This window comes from Carassius carassius, chromosome 34 (genome assembly GCF_963082965.1).
Source record: "Carassius carassius chromosome 34, fCarCar2.1, whole genome shotgun sequence".
Taxonomy (NCBI): domain Eukaryota; kingdom Metazoa; phylum Chordata; class Actinopteri; order Cypriniformes; family Cyprinidae; genus Carassius; species Carassius carassius.
In genome coordinates, this window is record NC_081788.1 from 27,202,099 (window position 1) to 27,218,960 (window position 16,862).

At 36.9% G+C, this 16,862-nt stretch overlaps 1 protein-coding gene across 1 annotated transcript; it reads right to left on the reverse strand.

The window, feature by feature from the left end:
- Positions 1-605: 605 nt before the first annotated feature.
- vsig8b (V-set and immunoglobulin domain containing 8b) lies at positions 606-12,701 on the reverse strand. Its single transcript, XM_059523326.1, has 7 exons — positions 12,556-12,701; positions 10,266-10,429; positions 9,339-9,540; positions 6,800-6,949; positions 6,404-6,526; positions 3,469-3,607; positions 606-1,823 (listed from the first exon to the last, which is right to left on the reverse strand). The coding sequence occupies exons 1-7, from the start codon at positions 12,629-12,631 to the stop codon at positions 1,577-1,579; spliced, it is 1,101 nt and encodes a 366-aa protein (XP_059379309.1). The 5' UTR covers positions 12,632-12,701; the 3' UTR covers positions 606-1,576.
- Between the last annotated feature and the right edge of the window lie 4,161 nt (positions 12,702-16,862).

The following is a 16,862-nucleotide window of genomic DNA, read 5'->3' on the forward strand; positions in this document are numbered from 1 at the left end:
ATTAAAGACTGTAATAGTATACTAGTGACACTATATTAACACACCGTTGCAAACTGGAGAATGAAAATGTGCAACTAAAAACGTATTATATATTTTGGCCAATCATTTAAACAGTAATGACGTTTTGGGGGCCTGAAAATGCAAACGTTTGAAAACAGTTTTCAAAATGCAAGTTTCTGAAACTTGCAAAAACGCAAATTTGTGATAACAACAATGTCACGCGCATGCTTATTACGTGTTCAGTCTATAGGCTTTTGCGAGTATGTACTTAAATGTGTATGTACGTGGGTGTGTAGTGTTTCATTAAAAATTGACATCGCCAACTGCTGGGCTGGCATGAATAATAGTGTCATTTTTGTGGATTCGTGTGAACTGTGATTCTTTTTAGATCATTGTCGTATGTATGGGAAACTACAAAAAACCTAAAGAAAAACCTCTGTAGTCAGTCGTTGTCGTGTAAAGATACCCCTCAGTTGTTCCAGGTTTTCTCTGTAACCATTTACAAAGTTGGCGAATGTATGACGCCTAGTTTTTAAAAATTTGTTCCGATTTTATAAGTTGTACTTAGCCTTTAGGGGGCGTTCACACAAGACAGTCTGTTTGTGTGTTTTATTTAAATACTTAGTTTAAACAAACTTAGGCCTCTTGCTGCTTTTCAATGTCTATACCACAGTAACTGTTTTTTAGGATATTTTTAAAGATGTTTTAGGATTGTGGAGAACTGACAGGAAAGTTGAGGTTTCTCCCAGGGATTTTGCTTTTTCTCTAGTCCTGACACTTTGTGAACTTTTCAGTTTCCTTGCTTCAGTTGGCTTGCTCACTGGGTTTTACAGAAAAATATACTAAGACATCATTTTCTTTTAATTGAACTTTCAAATGAGGACCTTATGGAATTTTGGGCATTATTATTACAATGTTTTCCTGCAAAGATGCTTTGAAAGGTTGTCCATTGTGAAGAGTGCTATATAAATAAAATTGACTTGAGGGAACAGGACCGGGACATGTCGTATCGTTTCACCACATCTGGCTCTTTTGAACTCAAAAAGCTCGTCCTGTGCAGTCAGGTCCTCGAAGCTGATCTGATGATAGGAACCTCTCTTAATACAAAATTTGGGGGCATGATTAATTTTGTTATTATTATTATTTTTCATACTCAAATTTTGACCATTTAAAAAAAATAAAATAAAAATAAAAATAATTTTATATAATTTTTAAAATGTAATTCGATTTTTTTTAATACAATCACCCTTGTAAAGCACTCATATGATGTTTACTCTCTTACTAACAATCTTAAAAGGCTGAATTTATTGTTATAAAGAAGTTAAAAGGCTTGTTAGTTAATATATTTAAATTACCAAGACCACATTTCACCTAGATGTTTATAAAACAATCATACAAAAATACATCAACTTAACTATACATATGTATTATCAGATCTTTATCCAGAAAATTCACAAATGTGAATATACTGTGCAGTTTTAATGCCCTCGAATCTTGCCATGGTCTTGCGCAGTATTGCATCTTTTGAGTGAGTTTGATCTTTTCAGTGCCATGTCCCCTGGCAGGACGTTGGTGGTTATACGGCATATCCATATTTGCTGTCGTATCTGAGCGGAGGCCTGTGATCAGATGCAAGTATGTTGGCTTCCCTTTGGATTCTGCTGCGTTCGGTTTGGGTACTGCTGGGACCGGATTCGGCCTGTGTGACATCGGCTTTGCCAACCGAGTTGTAATGGATCCCCTGATGGCCGTAATAATTCTGTGCAGAACGGAAGCTGGAGAAACGGCTTCCTGGGCGACTCTCTGGAGCTGGAGCATCCTCCCTAAAATACGGTAGAGGAAAGTAACATGTCACTTGATGCTTGCCAAATATATTTGTACCCGAAGTAGAAAAAGGACACATACATATTTGGGACTAATCCAGTTGAGAGAATCATTATTGGGTGTGGTTGTGGTTATGAATCACCAGTGTTGCTGATAAGTCAGCCAGGTATTCACCCATGATTTGTTGTGAGACATTCTTCAACTTTTAGCTAAACATGTACTTCCGCTCCTGAAGGGAAACTATCGAGCATGTAGCGAGACAGTATGCCAGTGTTAACCCATTAGAACCCCTTAGGTTTTTGAGCCAAATAAAATTTGAATGCAATTCAAATTAAAATAAAATAAATAAAAAAAGTCATGGAAACATGGAAATTGGTTCAATGTCAATTGAGTTGAAATGACTTGTACAACCAAGTTGATTAAACATAAATTTCAAGCCACAACTGAACTTAGAAATGGAAATAAAATTTGGATGATGTACAAAGAATATTGCCCCAAAGTTGATGATTTTAATCTTTTTTGTTTCATACAGAACCGGGGTGGTGCTAGCGCAGTGGATAAGACACATGTCTTTGGTGTGAGAGACCCGGGTTCGAATCCACTGTGAGACACCAATGTGTCCCTGAGCAAGACACTTAACCCCTAGTTGCTCCAGAGGTGTGCGACCTCTGACATATGTGGCAATTGTAAGTCGCTTTGGATAAAAGCGTCAGCTAAGTGAATAAATGTATAATGTATAGAACCAAATAATTTTTTTTGCATGTGGTTGGTTGGAGGAATCAGTCCAAAATTTTTACCCGATATTAATTTGTCAACACAACACTAACAAAGAGTTTTTGGATTTCAGGAGACATGGAATATATATCCATTTAAACATTAACCTTTTGTTAAAATGTTTCAGTTTTAATATGTATCGTTAAGTCAATCCAAATGAGTTTTTTCTCATGCTCTGAGCCAGAAATCAACACTTTAGTAGCACTTACATTGACCAAACTTTACAGTTTTATCTATATTTGCATATTTAAAAATAAGATTTCAGAAACTTGTCATACAAAACAGTAGTCTTAATCTTCATATGATTAATCATTTTGTGAAGTGTGGTAATGTCAATTAGTTCAAATTTGACTCTATTCACCTGTGGTGTCTTGTCTTAATATTCTGGAATAGAGACAGCAAAGGCATTTATAATGCACGTTCTCACTGCTCATAATTAAAAAGTATATATAACTGGACCTTCTGGTGAAAACGACATGGAGCCAGACTTCTCCAATCATTCTCCAATCACCCGGCCCTGCAAGCTCGCTTTCATCGGCCTCCATTTTTAAATGCAACACCCACATTTCAACATTGAATCAACAACCGATACATGCAGATAAAAACATACTTATCATAGCTGAGAATGTTTCCTCATATAAACAATTCATTATCTTCTTTGAGCTACATCGTAGTTTGTTCCAAACTGAAATGAGGAAACAAATTAGTACAATGTGGCCATGATATACAAAAACAAGGGATTTTTTTCCCCCCTGTATGCCATTTGCAGGGCTTCATATTACATCACAATATGGAAGAAAGATCTGTCACTACTTCGGCTTTATTATTTTCCACTTTATATAAAAAAACAATAAACCAGCAGTATCTCACTTGATCTCGTTGGCAAGCTCTTTTTCATAGCGCCTCTTGTTGCAACAGCAAATCAGGAGCCAGATCAGGAAAAGGAGGAGGAGAAACAACAGCAATGCACCAATCACAGCTCCCACAATCACTCCCACTTTATTGGTTGCTAGAGATAAAAGATTCAGATAAAAGACAGCTGTTTATGTAGAGAAGTGGCTCACTCTTAACCTGAGATACATTTAATCTGAAAGTGCAGCTGAGGTTTCACAAAATCATTAATCTTATAAAATTATCTGGAGAATAAATGTGTTTATAAAAAGAATATGTTAACACAAAATCCTCCATTGAGTGAGTCTGCGTATTTCATTCAAGGACACATAATGCATAAAGGCCTTTATACAGAGGTATGCTACTGCGGTTAACCGAAGTAGGAGGTATGAACGCTGTACAGAAATAAGAGAATGACTGGATCTTTTGACTTTCTCCATTTCTTCCAACTTTCTCCATTGGTTCAATAAGCATAAAGAGACTTACTTACAAATGACTTATGTAAGTATTTGGACACTTAAACTATTTATATAGCTTAATAGATAAAGTAATATTATAGATAAAAATGTCTAATTGGCATCTGCGTGTCAAAAGTCTCAGGATCTTTTCTTTTCACCAACCTCACATTTGAAACACCAAATATTGGTGGGAATTTTGATCACCAAATTGGTCAAGAAAAAAGAAAGACTTCAAGGTATAAATATATATTACCGCTGTCGCAAATAAAGTGAAAATGAAATGCAGAGTGTTGACTGCGGCATTAAATTTAGATCTGCTAATTTCCTTTTAGTCGTTTTTACAGTGTTGCGCAATGGCCAATCACACATGATTCTGTTTAGCTTAGCTTAGCTTCAATTTTCTCATCATAAAGCAAATGTACAGTCGTGGCCAAAAGTTCTGAGAATTACATAAATATTGGAAATTGGAAAAGTTGCTGCTTAAGTTTTTATAATAGCAATTTGCATATACTCCAGAATGTTATGAAGAGTGATCAGATGAATTGCATAGTCCTTCTTTGCCATGAAAATTTACTTAATCCCAAAAAAACCTTTCCACTGCATTTCATTGCTGTCATTAAAGGACCTGCTGAGATCATTTCAGTAATCGTCTTGTTAACTCAGGTGAGAATGTTGACGAGCACAAGGCTGGAGATCATTATGTCAGGCTGATTGGGTTAGAATGGCAGACTGACAGACATGTTAAAAGGAGGGTGATGCTTGAAATCATTGTTCTTCCATTGTTAACCATGGTGACCTGCAAAGAAATGCGTGCAGCCATCATTGCGTTGCATAAAAATGGCTTCACAGGCAAGGATATTGTGGCTACTAAGATTGCACCTAAATCAACAATTTATAGGATCATCAAGAACTTCAAGGAAAGAGGTTCAATTCTTGTAAAGAAGGCTTCAGGGTGTCCAAGAAAGTCCAGCAAGTGCCAGGATGGTCTCCTAAAGAGGATTCAGCTGCGGGATCGGAGTGCCACCGGTGCAGAGCTTGCTCAGGAATGGCAGCAGGGAGGTGTGAGCGCATCTGCACGCACAGTGAGACCAAGACTTTTGGAAGATGGCCTGGTGTCAAGAAGGGCAGCAAAGAAGCCACTTCTCTCCAAAAAAAAAACATCAGGGACAGATTGATCTTCTGCAGAAAGTATAGTGAATGGACTGCTGAGGACTGGGGCAAAGTCATATTCTTCGATGAAGCCCCTTTCTGATTGTTTGGGGCATCTGGAAAAAGGCTTGTCCGGAGAAGAAAAGGTGAGTGCTACCATCAGTCCTTTGTCATGCCAACAGTAAAGCATCCTGACACCATTCATGTATGGGGTTGCTTCTCATCCAAGGGAGTGGGCTCACTCACAATTCTGCCCAAAAACACAGCCATGAATAAAGAATGGTACCAAAACACCCTCCAACAGCAACTTCTTCCAACAATCCAACAACAGTTTGGTGAAGAACAATGCATTTTCCAGCACGATGAAGCACCGTGCCATAAGGCAAAAGTGATAACTAAGTGGCTCGGGGACCAGAATGTTGAAATTTTGGGTCCATGGCCTGGAAACTCCCCAGATCTTAATCCCATTGAGAACTTGTGGTCAATCCTCAAGAGGCGGGTGGACAAACAAAAACCCACTAATTCTGAAAAACTCCAAGAAGTGATTATGAAAGAATGGGTTGCTATCAGTCAGGATTTGGCCCAGAAGTTGATTGAGAGTATGCCCAGTCGAATTGCAGAGGTCCTGAAAAAGAAGGGCCAACACTGCAAATACTGACTCTTTGCATAAATGTCATGTAATTGTCGATAAAAGCCTTTGAAACATATGAAGTGCTTGTAATTATATTTCAGTACATCACAGAAACAACTGAAACAAAGATCTAAGAGCAGTTTAGCAGCAAACTTTTTGAAAACTAATATTTATGTAATTCTCAAAACTTTTGGCCACGACTGTATAGTATGTACCATGTAAGTAAAAAATAGTTTTCTGAGAATGATTTAACTCTAAACTGAAGTTAGTGATGATGTGCTTTGATAATGTAAATGTTATACGGTCACTTTCTGAATATAATTCATTTGCTGTTTGAACAACCTTGGAAATGAAAGCGTTGTAATAACTTACAGATTCAGCCGTATTAAAAATATTGCATGACATGACACCCATATGTGGTACAGACAAAAAAGACAGCTTTATGGGGTTACCACACTAACATTAGGCTACTTAAGCCCTCCCCTGGAGTTGGTTCACTCTCCACCTATGACCACAGGTTTAATTCTGTTGGGTTTCCTCTTTGATACTTAATCTTTTTGTAAAACATCTGTGCTGTCTTTCTGTCTTTCGATTTGACATGTTATTGTCTGATGCACATTCAGACATTAAGTGAAGCTTAGGTTTGCAAATACATTCCGGATCCACCCATACTTACGGTTATATGCTTGAAGGGCGTATGTGCATCGTTCAGTGCCTACTTCATTGCTGACCTCACAAAGGTACCTCCCTGTGTAGCTCTCACTGTGATTTCCGATTAGCAGCTCTCCAGTCTGGGGATCTTCAAACAAAAGAGCCTTTTAGAATGTGCAGACCTGCCAAAGACCCTGCAGTTTCGTTTACAACAGGTTGCACACTAAAACTTGTTTGGTTGCTATGAGGCTCAACATTTTTTTTGTCTTTTATTTATTTTTTGTCTACAGCAGCTGTATGTGACTTGACAACGCACAGGCCTGAAGCTACAGGTTATTCAAGTGGTACCAAATATTAAACTTCACTTGAATATTTGCTGAGTAGAGTTGCACTAGACCTGTGTGCATCGGTGGGAACTCACTCTGTGTTGCAGTTGGTGGCAGGTTTCCACTTTCTTTGGTCCATGCATATTTTAGAGGAGATGAACCCTGGGAAGATTTGCAGCGGAGCGAAACGGTTCCACCCTTCTCCTCGCTACCTTCCACCCAACATTTAGGGGGCGATGGTCTTACTGAAGGAAACCAAAAGAAAAACAATCAGAAGTCATGGACGAAATCACATGGCTGATGCATTAACTTTGACATTTGACACACATTCTTTAACCTCACATGCAGGTCTGACTGCATTCTTGTGTACAGCTTCAGGTTTTAACTATCTAATTCATTTCTCAGAAAAAAAATCAAGTTCTACTCATAATAAGGTTTACATAGAAATGAGTCATATATTAAATACAGTAGGTTGCACTTTCATGTTGACACTCATATCTCATATCTCATAAGTCGCAAAAGGAAGGAAGGACCAGGAATATTCAAATGTTCAATATATTGTACTCTAAAAAAACTCTAGTTGTAATAAAAGCTAACTGAAATATACTAAAATATAATAAATAAATATAATAAAATATTGAAGTAAATAATCCAGAGAAACAAACAAACATTTTTTTAACAAATAAATACAGAAAATATAAACATTGTTATTATTTTAAATATTTTTTTAAGTAGATACAAAAGCTTAAAATAATTTTACATGGCTCAAAAATTATCTATTAATTAAACACGATCATTCATTAATTTTGATTTCAGATCTGAACTCTAAACATGTCTCTAAAAAGCCCTAAAAAGTGCAAAATCTGTAAATACACACACACACACATACGCGCGCGCACACACACACACACACACACACACACACACACACTTTAGTGCTTTACGGGGTTTAAATGTCCTCATAAACCATGTTTACAATGTAGGACCCATGTCATTATACACATTTGTGTCCTCATAAACCATATATACCAGTACACACACACACACACAAAGTGGGTATGGAAAAGAATCACCCCCCATTTTAAAATAATCACAATTTGTTGCAACCGACACAGTTTTTGATTTATCCAGCTGTATTTACTGTATTTACTCAGTGCAACTTATAACATCCAAGTGAAAGATATAACACCAACATGCAGAAAAACAAAACAGAATCACTAAGTTGGAAAAAAGGATCACACCCTCCTGAAAATGACTGATAAACTCAATCTGGTGTAGCTAATCACATTCTCAATAGCACACAAAGCCTTTTGACTTTCATCTGTGATCTGCTGTGCTTATTTGGATTAGTTCAGTATGAAAATAGCTTTCCTGGAGCATTTCAGTCCTTGGTAGTGCAACTGAAGCAAACAATCAACTATGGGTGGCAAGGCACTGTCGACATATCTCTGGGATAATGTTGTGGACACGCACAAGTCAGGAGATGGATACAAGAAAAATCCAAAGTCTATCAATGCCTAGAAGCACAGTGAAGTCTATTATAATGAAGTGGAAGGTATTTGGTACAACACAGACCCTCCCTGGATCAGGACGTCCCTCCAAACTGGATGAAGGAGCCGGAGGAAACTGGTCAGAGAGCCGACCAAGAGCAGAACTCTGAAGCAGCTGCAGGAGTTTGTGACAGAGTGGTAATTGTGTGCATGTGACAACAATATCACAGACTGAGCTTTGCAAAATGCACCTTAAATATTCTGAGGCACATGAGACTAATATTTAATTATTTAGCCTCTGCACCAAATTATATGTCTGGCATAAATCCAATACTGCTTGCTAGAAACTTACAGGCAGGTGTGTTGAGTCAGGTTGGAGCTAAACTCTGCAGGACATCGGCCCTCCAGGACCACCCCTGGTCTAGATGTGCAAAGTTAGTAGAGACAGAGACAAATCCCAACAGGTTAAAGGCTTTAAGTAAAGCAAAAGTGATACAACAAAATACTGACACAAGCGGATGAACTGAGTGATTCTGTTTTTTTATTTGTTTTTCTTCTGACATGTTGGTGTTATATCTTTCACTTGGATGTTAGGTTACACTGAATAAATACAGCTGGATAAAACAAAAACTGTGTCCGTCTTTATTTATGGCTGCAAAGCAACAAAATGTGATTATTTTAAAGGGGGGTGATTATTTTCTATACCCACTCTCTCTCTCTCTCTCTCTCTCTGTGTTTGTACAACACTAAACTGAAACTAGAATAGCTTGAAAAAAATAAACCAGAAAATTGGGAAGATTAATAAAATTAAAATCAAATAGAAACAAACTAATGTAAAACTCGAAAACCATAATTACACTGCACTCTTAAAGGCTCACAGCACTGAGCTAAAGTTTTACAAGAGGGTGTAAATCATTCAGCCTCTAGACAGGAGGTGGTGGGGTCGGGCTGAGGTTGCCAGAAGAAAACAGAAAGCAGATGTGAACAACAAGCATCCACTCCACCTACCATTCCAGTCATGTCATCGAGAGCAACTCGATGAAAGAGGCAGGCTAAAGTTGGAGAGAACCGGTAAAACAGAAACCTGGCAGCTTGATAAGAGTGTCAGAACTGGTCAGCAGTCACAGAATGAGCACATTCTCACCTAGCACTACTACAGTGACTTTCCTCGAATCGACGCCTGGTGCTTTCTTCACTTTGCATTGGTACGTTGCAGTGTCCAAGACCTTGACACTGGAAATGCTGACCGTGGCGTCGCCTAGGCTCGGGTCGCCAACAAACTTCAAGCGACTCATCAAGTCTGGGCTTCCTAGCTGGTACTGTTTCCCTCCAGTGTAGGATAAGATCTGTCAGACAGAGAAACCTAGCTCAGTGAGTCTTATCTAATGTAACAGGTCTAACCACCTACCGTCATTAAGATGGAGTCTTACGCATGGATTTCTCATAATCTCCACACTCATCTCTGGAAAACCTGAGGTTAAGCGGTTTGGACGAGGTAGAAATGAGAGGAAATTACGAAATCCATCAAGATGATATGATTGATGAGGTGGAGACTGTGATCTCCACGGAGCTGAGAACACATTCCTACATTCTTGTCTTATCAAAAACACCAGATGCTACATAAAGAAAAGCTGCAAAGCATGCATCAGTTCATTTTAAACAGTCATGCAGGTGTGACAAATAATCCAGTCTCTCTAATGATACGAGTGTTATTTTAGTGCCATAACCATTTAGTACCAGCCAGTGTTATTTTAGAATGAATAAGATACTATTATAGTTTTTTTTTCTTATAACTTAAAAATCAGCATGAAATGGTAAATAACCCTATTTCCTACATTTTTTAAGTTTAATCTGATACGAGCACATAAAAAATGCTATTTAAAATAATAAGCCAATTACCCTCATGCCTACTGAGAAACATTTTAAGAAGTGTATTTTAAGCATATTCTGATGCTTTTGAAAAAATTTCAGATCCATTTTAATTTTTGCTATTCTTAAAGATGCTAGACACAAGCCAATACAATACGAGATGTGCTTTAAACTGTATTCTGTATCCTCAGCACGCTCTCACCAGCTCATCTTTCTGGGTCATGTCTTGACTGACGAGTGTCCACTCAATGTCCAGGTCTCCGACATCTGAGGCGTCCAAGCTGTATGTGCAGCTCAGAGTAACACTCTCCCCCTGAGCTTTCTTCACCGTCTGTGGTCCTGTGGATGTCACCTGTACCGCCAAAGCTAAAGGTTCACAGAGAGAGATACGGAACACGGAATATTGAATCAAATTTTTCCCTCTATACAATAATTCAAATCAGTGGTTCTCATCTACTTTGCTTAAAGCCAGTAAGCATTTTTATTGTGCTATTTACTACTCATGATTATATGGTGTGTTGCATTTTATTATTTGCAATCAAAAAAAAATTCCTATCAGAACTGATCTGTTACTCACCATTTGAGAACCACTGCTGTAAAACATTTATTGATTTAAAGAGCCTGTATTCTATGCTTTATTTGGAAGTCAAGGTTTCATGCACGAAAAACATATTGTGAATGCCATCTGTACAGACTGGTTTTTCAACTTTTATGATTGACTAAACTGTTTGCATGAGAGATGCATATCATTGAAACTTCCAAGTTGTTGAACACTGATTAACATGTTGATATGTGGTCATGTGCTCATAGTTGTGATACCATAATGATTTCTGAAGAATTTTTTTTTTTTTTCAGCCGAATTTCAATAATTGGTCAGAGGAAGTGGCATGACATTTATTTCAAAAGTGCACAAATAGTCCTGTTTTCTATGATGTGCACTATCAAAAACAGATCAAGAGGAGAATTTGCTAAAATGAATCATGGCTGCTAATAGTGCCGTTTATTAGCACATTCTGTTCTGTCTGTGATAGTGTGTTTGTGATAGATCATTGTGTGCTATTTCCAATCTTGCCAGTTCTGAGTGCTAGAATGTGGAGGATGATGCTGTACAGTGCAGATTGTGACAGTCTGCATGCATCACTCTACCACAATGATCCAGACACCATCCATTGCTCTTTAAATGCTGAAAGTGCACTTGACAACATGCTGAATCTGGATATATGGTTGGTTGTAACTCTCTTCTCCATTATTTGATGAATTACCTGAGCCACAATCACTAGATAATTTTTCACAGGCATAATAACATAGCAGTAACTGCACTAGGTGGAATACTGCAGTAAATGTGAAACATTCTATATTAAGCCTATGAAAAGAGTTGTTTGTGAATACCACACATTTTTGTGCTGAATCTTGTCAAACAAACATATGTTCTAAGAAGTTTTTATTAATGTTTCCATTAGGGTGTAAGAACACTATTTCTGAATGTTTTCTCAACGTTCTAAATGTCCAGATTTTCATTAAATGTTTTTTTTTTTGTTTATACAAAGGCAACATTCTATTTTATTATTTTGCAAAGATTATGGGAACGTTACTTTTGAATGTTCTCTGAATCTTCTTGTGAATTTATAATTTGACAAAAGGCCACAGCCGTTAAGGTCACACAAAGTTTACCAAAAACAACAGTTTACTGTCATCAGAAACTGACTGGCTGAATAAAAAGACATGATGCCATAAACAGCAATTAGGTGATCTATGCAATGTAAACGGATGAGATGCACTGTCCTCCGATGCTCCTGTCACAATCTCTGTGTCTCAAAATCACCAAAAACAGCTTTGAGTACAGATGAGCAGTCTTTGCTTGGTGCTTCTTAATTTTTTCATTTAATTTTTTTTTTGAAGGAATGCTACAGATTTTCAGGTTGGTCTTGTTCTTAGCAACAAGCAGCAGAATATGTCAGATAACTGTGTCATTCCTGTAAGTATTGCACATTCACACAAAACACAGGGAGCATCTGTGCAATTTACAGATCGTCCATCAGCTGGAATAAAAACAGTCCAAGCATGAATGTGTTGAGCAACATGCTGGGTTAAAACCCTGTGAGAGCATCGATGTATGGTCAAAAATCACACCTTTTCATGCTCTGTAATTTTAGTGCACTTAATATTTTGCAAATCACTCTCACAGATAATGAATGACCTTATTGTTTTATGCACGCTACATCTTCTGCTTTTTAAAATCTGAAATGTACATGCAAGTGCATTGAAGTGAATTTCAGATCCAGTATTATTCAACACTAGAATTTGCATAAAGTGGAGTGGGAGGCCAGTGCAACTTCTTAATATGCAGGGTTAATTTATGCATAACATGGTCACACTTAGACTGCCGTTGAAACTCGATACAGCCCACACAAAGTGAAGAGAAAAGTGACCTTTAACCCAGAAAACCCTCAAAGAGACTATAAAATAAGTAAATAAAAATAGTATTTACACACCTGCATGTTTTAGACATAGTGAAGTGATGTATAATGCAGCCAAAGGCAAGGGGAAGTTAAACCAGAACTTGCTCATAGCCAAATGTCAGCTTTTCTCACAGAAAACCTGAAAAAAAGAAAAGAAAAGAAAAGCACAGACTGTCATTGTCCCTTGCTGACTAGACACCTTATCTGTAAAAGTGAATCATCTGATTCTGATAAGGGTCACACGTATGACAAATTACAATGTCATTTTAGCTGGAATGAGAAAGTCTTGAGTTTCGATTCAAAAGTGTAAAAACAAATCATTAATCACTCTCAAGCACAGAAAAATCTAATCAGCAACCAAAGATGGATTGTCTCTTACAAATGTGATCTGTATGATATGTGTATGTATATGTACATAATAGACAAGAAATAAGAAAAAATATCTAAAAGCATATGAAAATATAACCTATATATATATATATATATATATATATATATATATATATATATATATATATATATAACAATTTAAAACAGGAAACGTCCACTATCAATCGACAAATGTGTTTGAATATTTTTGACCAGATGGGATTAATAAACATCTCAAACACTGCCTGACTGATATTTCTGCCTATTACTATTTGCATGCATTTATAATATACAAATCACTTCAGACTCAAACATTGTAAAGTTTTAAACATGAGGTAGAGTCATCAAAACAAAGGCCGAAACTGTGATTCTTATCTTTGTCTGTGAATCATTAAGGAAGAAATTATATGCCAAAGTAGCTGCCAATAAAACACACAGTAATAAAACCTTGAGGAAGAGAGTCCCCTGAAAACTGAATACAGTTTAAACATGTACTGTACACACACACATCTGGATTGCTATCATTGCAGGGACTCCATAAGTGTAATGGTTTTTATACTGTACAGACTGTATATTCAATCACCCTACACCTAAACCTACCCCTCACAGAAAACCATCTGCATCTTTATATTCTCAAAAAACTCATTCTGTATGATTTATAAGCTTGTTTCCCCATAAGTCCCCATGATGACATGAGTCCCCATGAGTTGGTGTGTATTCAGGTTTAAGTCTCCACCAGGATTGAAATACACACACACACACACACACACACACCCCGCTTTTAATTCAATAAGCCTTTTTGGAGCACTTGCTTACTGACGGTTTACAGTAATCATTTTAGTCTCATAAGAAATGAAATAAGCCAGAAAAACTAATTAACGGAGGTCAGAGCAGGCAAGGATTTCATTTCTGTTAGCTTTTATAAAGAGCAAAGTCCAAACTGCAGTCCTTCCCGTCACAACCAACTTCCAACTTCAGTTTTTTGTGTTAACATTCAACTGATGTAAACTCAAAAAAGGGATTTCTGTAAAAAATGACAAATTACCTCGGAGCAACCAAATTCAGAGTAGTCCAACAAACACAGCGGTGCTGTCCGGTGTTTTCTTTGCTAGTTCCTCTATTCAGCTCTTACTCTCACCTGAAGCAGGTAAACAGGTGTTTCCTCTAAGGCCCCTCCCCCACACAGCATTCCACCAATCACAAACTCAGTGTAACTTGCTGCTGACCAGCCTATTTACGCCTGAGATGTTGTGATTCGTTGCCTCTGTGTAGGAGTTTGAGCTTTCATTCCGGTGAGTGATTCCATTTGGATTATCTAATGTGAAATGTGTTCAAAGAATCACAGTAAGTACAGTAAATGGATTAAATCAGCCATTTCGGATCAAACCATGTGACTGATTCAAAAGCAGTACATTCACATTAAAACAGTGCTTCGCATCTGGGTTAAAAACAATGGCAAATACCAATATAACTCGATATTCAGCCATCCAATGACATTTAAAAGGGCAGATTCAGATATTTTTCCTGCTGGTTTTAAAACCGAAGGCCTTTCATCCAATCACACATGGCATTTTTGGTGCAAATACACCTGCCATTTGATAATATGACTAATACTTATTCACTATTAGTGCTTGTACTGTGTGTTTGTTTGATAAATCATTCTGTTTATGGATATACAAAACTGTGGTTATTCTTAGTCAGTGCCATGTGAGTCCTTTTGCATTTTGTTTGAACAGTGCAATTCAGGGTAATTTTAATACAGTTTTAATTCATTTAGTTAACTTCCAAAAAAACTGTTTTTGGCACTTTTCTAATGCAAAATGCTAAACCAATTGAGAACCACTGCGCTGAAGTGTGCCTTATGTCGCATGTGTTGCACATTGCATAATTGTTTGAATTCGCTTGGTTTTGTGATTATTTTTATTAGTTTTATTCACATTTATTTTTAAATTAAGCCCAATAGGCCAGGATGTCTATGTTTAATTTGGAAATGAACAGATGCATCTTAGGCTGCTGTAAAAATGTAAACACTGCAGTGTTATTTCACAGGGGAATCGGATTGTTTGCTCGGCTCTGCTCAGACACTTATTATCACTGCAAAACATGTACAATACTTGATTCTCCTTGCAGTCAATGTAGGCTGTGGATGTGTGCACACAGACTCAGATGAAGTCTTCTGTCAATCAAGAGCTCTTCTGATCATTGACGCCTCCCACAGCTACACACACAGCCGTGGATATGCTGATTTGATCACAATGCCAACATCACAAGCCACTGAGGACAAAAACACAAGGCACAATTCAGAGTTTAGGAATCAGGTTTCATTTGTGAGTCTGAATTTGAATTTATATATTTTTGTTGGTTTTGTCTTTGTGCTCCAAAAAGTTTCCCACAGGTTTTGTTTGTGCTCTGTTTTGAATGTAGGGATTGGAAATGTTTTTCCAGCATAGTCCATAAAATGACATTTGTTATTTAAATTAATGTAATTTTACATGTCTTAACTAATATGTATATTTCTTAATATTTAAATGGTATTGTTATAGTTATAAATAATTGTATTAATTTGTATTATTTTATTATTATTCAATATAATTGAACCTACATTAAAAAAAAAAAACAGATAAGATAAGATCAGTAAATCTTAGTTTAAGATCTCCGTGGTGTGGATGGTCAAAGTTCTGCATTTGAATTTCAGTCTGATTCATTACACAATAGAATTGTTCTTCCTCGTATTACTTTCATGGCAAACAAAGACTTTTTTCCCCCTCGGACTTTGCTTCAAGGCCGACAGCCTCTACACAGCTAAACGATGAGATAGCGTCCGCTGATAATTGGTGGCGATTAGGAAATAAAGACAATTTAATGTAGTTTTCCATGAAGACCTTGAGATGTGAGCTTTAATAATTCTTATCTCTCCTTTTCAAGTACAAATAAAGCATCTTCTTGTGGTTTTCAATGAAGCAGTGTGAGCTCAGTGAGAAAACATTGACTCGAGATGAAAGGATGTCAGAGGACAGTCTTGTATATGGTGTGATGCTTTGAAAATAACTATGCTTTTTGTTTTGTACAGATACCATCTGACCTTAAAGAACCACTGTAGTTCAAGCAGTCAACTTTAAAGCACTACAGTATTTTCAATAATCTGTGATGAAGTGTCATACAGGCACAGCAGTGACAGGAAATCTTGGAAACACTTCAGCTCACGAGTCAGCTGGAGAAGTCTGACCCATTTTGAGTCATCAACATGATTTCATACATACAACATATTGAGTATTTCCAGAAACACTAAATATTTTTAGAATTGAGGCTTGAAATTTCACCTATAGTTTATAGATATTTAATGAGTTTTAATAAATCATGTTTATTTTATGGACCATGGTGGAAAAACATTTTATATCTCAGAATGATAGTCTACTCACTCCCAGTGTAATTTATTTTTAACAAACCAGGCAATGGTGAGTGAATAGAGAAAATATTCTGTCCATAAACATTATTGTCATGAGACAAGTTTTTGTATTATTTTACATGATTATGTTTGCTAAATATATTTGTTTTTATGACAATGGGATTATTTAGTTGTATTTGCATGTGGCATAAAGTGTAGGTTAATATATTTTGGTGCATGAAACGTCTTTTCTGTTTCTGTTTTAGTGGTTCAATGTGAGAAATGCTCCATATGTGTCTCCATATGGAATCCTGGAGTTAAATAATAATTCCTTGTAAATCCTAGATAAACTTGTGATGGTGGAAAACACATGGGTCATGCTGACGTTCAGTGAGGGTCTGGCAAGCGTTTCGTTTTGATTTATAATGTAATATGTTGCAGTTACCAGCTCAAACATTTTATTTACACATCAAAGAAAACTTGACAAGTGTTCATTTTGGACCCTGGTGATCCCTACTGGTGTGGATGCACTGACACACAAAAGTGTTTTTGGTTGGCAGTGCATTCACAGGCATATTTGTGTTGA